This window comes from Halichondria panicea, chromosome 5 (assembly GCF_963675165.1).
Source record: "Halichondria panicea chromosome 5, odHalPani1.1, whole genome shotgun sequence".
In the NCBI taxonomy this organism is placed as follows: domain Eukaryota; kingdom Metazoa; phylum Porifera; class Demospongiae; order Suberitida; family Halichondriidae; genus Halichondria; species Halichondria panicea.
The window spans coordinates 3,606,051-3,615,935 of record NC_087381.1 but is presented as its reverse complement, the minus strand read 5'-3'; the positions used below and the strand labels follow the sequence as shown (position 1 = coordinate 3,615,935).

The following is a 9,885-nucleotide window of genomic DNA, read 5'->3' as shown; positions in this document are numbered from 1 at the left end:
AAAAACGAATAAAAATCTGAAAACACTTGCATGCATGCAGCTAGCTTCCTTACGAACTTTTAACTATAATTTATAACCAAGACCCTATAGCTATTATTGATACAATTAATTAACCTACTCGATCCTCTAATTAACTCTGGAAGTCTTATAATGCATGCCAGATTGACATGATACATGATATACTATACCTATACATGAATTATAGGGTCATTCTCTGATTTATAACTTTATTGCTTTGCTGCATAAAATAAATTAATAGCATAATGATAATTATTCTCAGTGATTGCAGAACACAAAAGTGCTTGAACCCACATGTACACAGACTTAGTGACATCACTTGCATGGCAATAAAAACTTGTGTTATATTTTAATTAACAATTCGCTCTCTCTGTCATTCTTTCTCTGATCGTAGAATGAAGGGCATCCGTTATAGGAAAGTTAACTGATGAATAAGACACACGTTCATCGGATTCTTGATGCTCAGAAAATGAGCGATTAAATTGTAACGGTTGATCTACATTCACAGCAGAATAGGTACTATCATCAAAGTCAACTGTTTCATTGAATGTCAGCGATACATACTTCTTGCTGCCATTATCAGGAATACAAAGAACTTTTGGTTTCGGAGGTAATGGTTTTTTGTCAATCTCGATATTAACGGGGGGCAACTTGTGGTGCTGGGGGCGGGGTGGAAGGGGTGGAGTCTCAACTGAGGAAGTCAGCTGCGATTCAGTGTTAAATTTTTTAGATAGATCATTGTCACTGCCATTTCGCGGTGGGAGAGGAGGTGACATGTGTTCTGATACTGAATCTCTAACTAGCTCAACTTGAATATTGGAGATTTTCGGGCGGAAGGTTTCATTAGGTGTTGTGTGAGCATGAGAAATAGTCTCCATTTCTGGAATAACCTCAAAACTGGATTCGTCTGACGAGCTTGATCGCCGAACAGCTGAGGTAGTCTTTGAGCGAGAATTTCTGGGTGCAGGCGAAGGTTTTCTCGTGATTTCACTGCTAGCACGTACGGGTTGCTCTGAGGGGAAAAAATGAAGTGAATCTTCTGGTGTTGTCTGCAAAGGTAGCTGCTTTTTTCGAGGCTTTGAGTTCGTTTCTTTTATAGATACCCTCTTCCTGGACTCAATAATGGCAGGCTTGCTGTGACTCTCAGGTTGTGGTGTCTCATTAGGGCCAGGTGACATCCACGTGAGTGGGTGCTCCATCTTGTTACTAGGACTAAATACTCCATCACTTGAACCACTCTCTCCACTATGTTCTAAGTCAACGTCGACATATTCGTACTTGTGATGGTAGTGTGTAACATTCACCTTGCGTTGGTAACGGGTCAAATGGTTGAGAGATTCTGTTGGCGAGAGAACAGGGTCAGGGGAAGAGGAGCCTGAGTTCCGATTTAAGGATAGCGGTGACAATCTATCGTAACGCTCTGTCATCACTTCTTTGTTTTCAGGTAAAGGGATAAGAGAATCGTAGGTATTCGCAACTGGTGATCGGCTTTGTCGCTCGAAATCGGACCTTGGTCCTGGTATACCACTCCGTGTGTCTCCATCTACACTATCTAGGCTATTAAATTGTTGGTGAATAGAAGTCAATGAGAGAGTTGTACGAAGGTGTAGACCATTTTTTGAGTTATTAGCAGGTAAATTGGGCACGCACATGTTGTAATAGTCCGGAGATGGATGGCTTGAATCAGTTATTGGGTTGTTGTCGAGTTCGTTAGTCGAGCGTGAGTTTCTGAGTCCGCCAGTATATGGCACTGAATGTTTTCTGCTAGTCTCCCTGCAATGTAAAGTATTGTTAGTACATGTGTGTGCAGCAAAGTTAGATTTCACAATACAGAATTATAATTGGCGCCACAATTGAAAGCCTATATAAAGCACACTCTATAATTGCTACCGCCATTAAATTTGGAGTACTAAAATTAAATTGTGAAGTCTAACCTACAATGTATGCCAAATTGTATAAGTACGTCTAGAAAACCATTAAAAGTGTGCAAACACACAAATGTACAACATTGTAGTATTTTATGGCTCGACCATCACCATAGAAACATAACCTCACCTTCTGCTCGGAGAGAATGGTTCACTCTTTCTTTCTCTGCGTAGCAAAGAAACACCCAGCAATAAATATTAGCATTCACATTCAAATAGGGGCAAAACAGTACATGTATACGTACATACACACAGTCATGGACAATAACCACATAATGTACTTGAATAAGGCTAGCTGCATTAAAATCAATTACACACAGGGCGTGTATACAAGTCACTCAAGGTAAATCTATCGAGACATAATTCATTAGGGCCTTTTGGAGACATATACACTCAAGTCATCGGGTAAGTGTGATGTATGGTACATTCTGCACTACATGCATGTACATACATACACTCTACGAGAATGCTTTGATATTTGAACTCAATCACACGTGGCTTGAAATACTTTTACATTTATTTTGCAGCCTTTAACATGTACATTAACTGTGTACAGTTGGCCACTCAGTTTATTGATACATGTTACAAGCGGTTAATATTACATTAAAACATGAAGCACACACACACACACTCACGGTGTCTCTGCTTTCTTGCTGTGCATTGCCTCCTGTGCTAGTTGCACATTAGTGTAGTTATGTTGTGCCCAGTCAAGGTCAGAGATCACCACTGGTTGTGTGGCCGCAATGGGGGCTCTGTAAAAGAACGAACAAAAACATAAATTATGGCGTAATTTACAAAGTGGACCAGACAATTACAAATGAGTGTAATAGAGTACAATAATTATGTATGGTATTGTAAACAACCTTTGTGCCTGTAAATTTCATGCAACACTCGATCGGTTTCTTACCATAATTATCTATTACGCACGCATGAACATTATGTACAATGTACACATGTACGAACAGATTAAATTCAGGTGGGGCTTACTTTGAGGTATCAGAGTCAGGTCCATTTGTCGACTTTTTATGTAGAAATTTGAGATTTTGATACATATCATCGCCCTCAGGGTTAGAGGCAGGTTCTAGCTGTGAAGAGTCCTCCTTAAACATGATATGGTCACCTACTATAGTCGCCCGAGACGGGTTAACCATAGAGTAATCATAATCAGGTGATTTCTTGGATGGGGACACAAAATCCTCCCTGAGATATTGTTCAGTCTCGGGGCTGCTTGGTGGTGTTGAGTTGGACGCGGTGCTTCGGTGTTGGATGACAGGTGGTGGTACCACACTGTAGTAGTCTACCGGGAGCTGGATTTGTGGGTGGAGTTTTTTAGAGGGGGATGCTCTTCCGGGGGTGCGTTGGGCTGTCCAGTTAGCATATTGTCTGTTGTCATCGATGTTGACTGCAGTACCTGCAGGGATCATCATGAAAGTTGACACGTACTATACAGTCTAATACAAGCAGGATTTACATGTACTCTGTACCCTAGCAACTACACAAGATTAGGGTGCCGAACTACATGTAGGAATAGTAAAATTATGTTTAATTATAGAGTAAGCAGATAATTATCTTGAGGTCATTGATCTCACAACATCGTATTTCACAAATAGTTATTTTGTTCTTATGCCCATAAATACATGTGCATGTAGAACTTGAAATAACCAATCCACCAACTCAATGTCAAGTAATACGTACAAGTGCATGTACAAGTAGCTTACCAGGTATTCCGTTTTGCAGCGTCTTGGCCCCCTGCCTGGCCGGACTAGGCACCTCTTCAGTACCAGCTGCAGAATGTCTCCTCATACCCTGAGGCATTGCACTGGCTATAGCATCCCTGTTCTCGTACAACGGGTGACTTGGGGAGTCGCTACTAGGAACCTGTGGGAGACTGAATCTGTTCATCGGCAAAGAGGGTAGTTTCATGCTGTGGCTCATGCTTTTCTCGAGAGTCATACGTCGTCCCACACGATCGTCGGTGAAGATTGGCTTGTGTAGTGATAGTTCGCTGAATAATGTCTTGACTCTTTTGTTGTCATCTGTTTGGATGGTGTAGAGACACTCTCCTGTTGGACAGCGAGAGCCTAGGGGAGGGGCAATACAAAGTGGACTCAAAAGTACAACAGTGGTACAAATGAGTGCTTGAACAGACTACACACTTTGGCATAGGTACAGTAATGAAAAATTGTAAAATAAAAGAAGATAATCACCCGCGTAATTATTAATTTTGGGCACAAACCATTAAGATGCGGATAATAACTAATTAAGCTACAGTGCATGCATGTACATGTACAGTGTGTATAATTATAGCTACACGTAAGATACATTAATTTCTGCATTATTTAGCATGCTGCATAAATGGTGCATGTGTACAATCAGAATGTACATGTAAGCAATAAAAAGAGATTTAACTTACCAGTTTCGAACTTGAAGAAATCTGATCCTCCATACTTTCGTATGTGTATGATCTGCCATGACCCCTGTGACCTCGGGGGGCTGTCACACGTTGTTATGGAAAATCCAAGATTTCTGATTCGCAGCTGAGCTTTGCCCGCTCTCAACACATTCTGTTTGAACGGTATACTGATGCTCAGCACCAGCTCTGTGCGTATGGTTTGGTGTGTGGGGTCGGTGGTGAACTTGATGTGCCACCAATGGATTAAAATTTTCACAGAACATACGATTCGGGACTAAAGATTAATAGGGTATAATTATAGGCAACCGTCACGAAACGTCTACAAGTTAATTATTCACGTACAATTGATAAGACCAGATCCTATTGATAGTAGGTGTACATGTACATTGTGTATGTTGTTACGCAGGATGCAAAGTTGTTTACCAATATGAACGATATTCACAAAGAGACACCGGCACCTGCTCTAATGAATTTGATTAGCTAAACTGATTAACACATGACCAATCCCTTTGAAGCTCAGTATGTGAATTTGGACAACATACACACACCATTGGGGACGTCATTCAAAAATGCCGAGGAATCTGTTCCACGTTAAAATATTTTGCCAACAACTGCTGTGATCAATAGACTACACATTTACTTTTAGTCAGTACAATGATTCGAAAGTGATTATTTTGGATATATACGAAATGTAGGCGTTGCCCAGCAAATACTGTTTACATTGCTACTTTTTTTGTATTGCCAACTTCAATAATTACAACTAATTAGACAACCCAGTTAATAACTATGCAATACCTTCTGCAAACCATGACAACCAACACATAACTGGCTGTTCGCAGATTTCTAGATTAGAGTGGGCCAGGTGGTACATGCATACACACGTAGTTGACAGATCAAAGCATTCCAGGAGATTACATAACCTTTTCAGAAACCAAAAACCGGAACATAAAACATAAAAAGTACTCGTACGGCACTAAAAGTTTGTTTGAAATAAAGGAGACTGTAAACACCACGTTTGCTTTCATCAGTGGGGGCCATGCAGAGCAGAGGAGGTGTAAATTTACATGTACCTCAAATAGTTACTTAAGTTAGGTCACGTGCAACTATGACTTTACTGTTGAATTTTGCACACAATCAAGCCTAACTGAAGCCGGGGAGTATTGCATATGCTGTCAACATAATCTGTTATTACAGTGACAGCCCATCCAAAATTACCCAGTCTCATGAGAGTACACACAAACAACACTAAATGAAGCTAGTGGTAGATAGAGTTAAACACATGCACAATAGGCAAAATTAATGTTACTGTACGCACATGTAACGATAGCTTAATTAAGATTTGGCCACTCTTGTAAGGTAATTTTCTTCTGTCAGTACCTACAAATGAAGTTAATGGACCTATTGTTATGACACAATGTGTTCACTTTCGGAAATTAGAATGTACACATAGAGGTAATAGTTTTATAAGCGTGAGCTCATAGGGTTATAGAACTTTAGAGTACAATATGCTTATACCTAGGTGAGAATGCTTAATTGTTATAGAGATCGATTTGGTCATTAATAATTATCTAACCTTTCCCGAGGTACTCCTGCAATAAGTTGGTCCATTCGGACATCTCTTGAGGGGAGTCGACAGAGAAGCACTCGGTAGAAGAGTTAGTGATGACGGCAAACGTGTATTTCTCACTCTCCAGTTTCATGTTTGTTTCCAGACCTCCGTACTCGTCAATAGCTACATGCTTGACTTCATTGTCAGGGATGGCCGGTGATTCTTTGTAAATGACAAACTGTAGGCGCCCAGAATTGGTGACTTTGAATGTTACGTAGCGTTGTCTCCACTGTATGTGTGAGTGTGTGTGTGTGTGTGTGTGTGTGTGTGTGTGTGCGCGTATGCGTGTTGTACGTGTGGTGCAATAAATTAATTATATGTGTACACACGCATACATGTAGATGTACATGATACATGGGTAGCTAAAGAGTGATTGTGCTCAGGTGTAGGTGTTTCAAATCGAGCATGAGAGAGCTACAGAGTTACATAAAGCATACATACATATTACCACGTTATGGTAATGGTAAACTCAGACTCAATTCGAAAGGAAATGGGGACTGGATGACTGTATAATTATGTCAATAGACATCAAAGTGAGAAGTATGAAGCTCCAAGCTAGTGGTCCTTGAAGGCAAAACAGGTAGTGAGATAAGGGAGCATGACCATGCAGTAACAACATACGTACATACCAGCCCGCACACAAAGGTTTCCATGCATGGGAAGACCAATGAAACAGTCTCAATAAAATTGAGTCAGGCCTGAATTAAATCATCAGCCATACAATGTACACTAGCTATGCTAGGAATACCGTAACGGGTAGAGGAACTCTTCATTTATGTACTTTGAATCCTGGTAAATGATAATGGAGTCACGTAAACAACAAACTGGGGAATTTGAAGCCATAGGCAAAGTCACGTACTGTACATGTACATGTATTATTACTGTGGTCAACTAATGCAACCCCACCAACACACACCAACCCTCAGGGAAAACGCCTCAGGGCCAACACCGGTAGCCAAACAAACATGAGAATTGCAGAAGTAGATGAATGCACAAATCTGTAGGTATTAAGTAGTAAAGATACGTACCGTCTAGGCACACTAAATGGGATGTGCCGAATCAATGCTTCAATAGTACAGCTATGTACATGTACCCATGTCCACTATTCAAGGATAGATAAACAAAGGGCATGAAATCAAACGATGTGCAAACGGCTTCAGATGTACGCCTAAGTTTGAAGCTGCTTAGCTAGTCTTGTAATCAACAGCTAGTACACTAACTGTTGCAATCCATGATAGGGCACTAAATATAAAAGGAATGTTGATGACATGTGTACACCGTGTGAACCTACACAAGCCACTTTATATTCAAACAATTGAAACGTGCATATATAGCATATACGGCTATAAGTGCAGTGATGGTGAATACACTCACAGCAAGCAGTGGATTGCAATCAACAAGAGAACAATTAAAGTACTGTGCACAAACAAGTTATCAGACACGACAGGGAAAGTAGAGGACAGGCTACACTAGACTACACCCAGTCCTGATATGGCTCTACCTAATGGGTGTGGACTGTTTGTCCTGATATGGACGCAGCCAAGTGTCTCATTAGTAGCTTTGGGGATGAGCACCACTGGTTACTACTAGATGGGAAGTACACACAATGTATACCGTGTGTAGTTAGCCAAATGTACATTCTCACTCAAATATACGCACCTTTGTTAGTAATAGAGTATCTCTATCACAAAGGCAAATCGTACGTACGATCAAATTGCAAGTCGTGTACATCATAAGGATTTTAAGTGCACTCATTTTACATGCTATGAATACTAAGGAAACATAAGTACTAATTAATAAGCGGACACTGAGTGTGTTAGCTAGAGTATTAGCATTGTATGTACCATAGCAGGTTAATTGGTTGTACGTTTTTTTATTGGAGTACAGTTGCACAGGGTTTAATTGTGAAATTCAACACTGTACTTCAACAGGACAACCAACCTTCACTAGAGCATATAAAGTACATAAAAAGCATAAAGTATTCCTACTGTAGCTTTAAACATTGTCTTGGAGCAGCAATTGGGCCAGTATCTCATGGCTACAATAATTATATGGAATTTCACTAAAAAGCTCCTGATCATGCAGAACTTCCATAGTTATTATTTTAGAGACAATACAATGGATTTCAATGTCACAAAAAATTGCTTTCTAAAGCAACCAACCTTCATTGAGGAAACAGCAAAATTATAAAATACCCAACAATGATATTCAAATTCTTGTTCAAAGCACTGTTTCTATACTAGACTCAACATTGGGCTTCCTTAGCTTAGAGATGGCTTCAAGAGAGGGTAAACATTCGTCAATACTCATTCACAACTCTGATTAGAGGTCTGCATACTTTGTGATGACAACACTCATCACTGTGACGACAAGGAAGCTAGATCAGCTACTCAGTACAATTATTATATAGAATTGATGCACTAACTAAAGAAGGTTACTCAGTATCATACACACAGAATGACAATGGAAGATCACAATGGAAGACTCGATTTGATCTCCATTGTATAAGTAAGAAGTGGATCAGACAAGAATGATCAGCATGTAGAATACATTGTAAAAACTTACAGTGAGGGCTGATTGGGGTACCAACCGTACAGCTCATTCTGATGTGCTATAATTTAAAATGCACAGTCCAACACTACTACACTAACATTGCAATAACATGCACGGAGGTCGCTCTGATCCTTTACCATCTAAACAGTTGTCTTAGCAAAGTGATGACCAGTGACATATATGTACGGCTCAGGGTAATTATTAGTGTACTTTGGGCAATGGGTGGTTTTGACAAAGGCATATCTCCCGTTGATCAAATCAACTCTGCTCTGAGGTACTGGTAATTAAGAATGTATCAATGGCAGAGAGACAAAGTGGGCACTATGTAGCCACAACAAGGGAACACTTAGTTCACAAACAACTAGGCACAATAACAGGACAAGCAAAAGAGTCTATTAAGTCGTAATGTGTCAAGATAATACATCTAAGGCTGGTGTTGGCATTGGGGATCTTACGCCCACAAATTAGGCAGTCGGGCAATTGTGGAAAATCTGGGAAGAATTGCAAGAAGTTGGCCCTGGAACCACTGTCCACCCACGAAAATGCACCAAGGCCCTTTGTCCACCAACCAGATTTATTAGGGCTTCTCTACACTACAAAATAGCACATTACAAAGGCTAAAGCTTCGCATGGCACATAAAAAATGCTAACACAAGTATAGCTTGTGTATGCAAGAGCTGAACTGAACTGCAACCTGAGCTTTAAGTAATCAGCCCACACAACGTACTTAACGACCCATAGCTGCAAAAAGCAACCTACCGTACCCGAGCTCGAGCTATAGTAAACACAACGTTGAAAAGAAAGCTATAGAGAACAGGCTGGTCAGAGTTGCAGCTAGCCAGATCTATCACTGTACAGACGATTCTATATGCTTCTTCAAAAACTGGTTCGAACTCGATCAATCGATCCAAGCAGCTAGCTAGCTAGAGCCGTGGCTTCATGCAAAACCCACTCTTTGCAGTTTTAATAGCTATATCCAGTGCAAGCAAGCACCCAACCATAGCTAGCTTGCATGCCACAACCAACAAACACTGGCCGGCTAGAGTAGACCATAGATATTATGGACCATGAGTTCGAGTAGACTCACCTTTTGGAACCCAATGGCAGAGTGTCGGTGTCTTATGTTGCCGTCTATTATGGTCTTGCCACCTGCATCAACTGCTCCGATTGGAGTGGCCATAACTAGATAGCTGAAACTTATCGGTGGCTAACTGTCTGTTGTACTTGCCTGCTAATATGCATAGAAATATGATGCTAGCTTTGACTTGTACCACATCGATTAAAAATCCAGAATAATTATGGAGACCGCGCCTTCTAGTTCTACAGTGAGATAGTAGAAAGGCGTGGTCTCAAGACGACGACGTCGC

The 9,885-nt window shown here is 40.6% G+C and overlaps 1 protein-coding gene across 1 annotated transcript; it reads right to left on the bottom strand.

The window, feature by feature from the left end:
* Window positions 1-243: 243 nt before the first annotated feature.
* Window positions 244-9,813, bottom strand: LOC135336706 (uncharacterized). Its single transcript, XM_064532562.1, has 8 exons — window positions 9,606-9,813; window positions 5,930-6,194; window positions 4,357-4,542; window positions 3,662-4,024; window positions 2,931-3,354; window positions 2,579-2,695; window positions 2,074-2,109; window positions 244-1,791 (listed from the first exon to the last, which is right to left on the bottom strand). The coding sequence occupies exons 1-8, from the start codon at window positions 9,696-9,698 to the stop codon at window positions 372-374; spliced, it is 2,904 nt and encodes a 967-aa protein (XP_064388632.1). The 5' UTR covers window positions 9,699-9,813; the 3' UTR covers window positions 244-371.
* Between the last annotated feature and the right edge of the window lie 72 nt (window positions 9,814-9,885).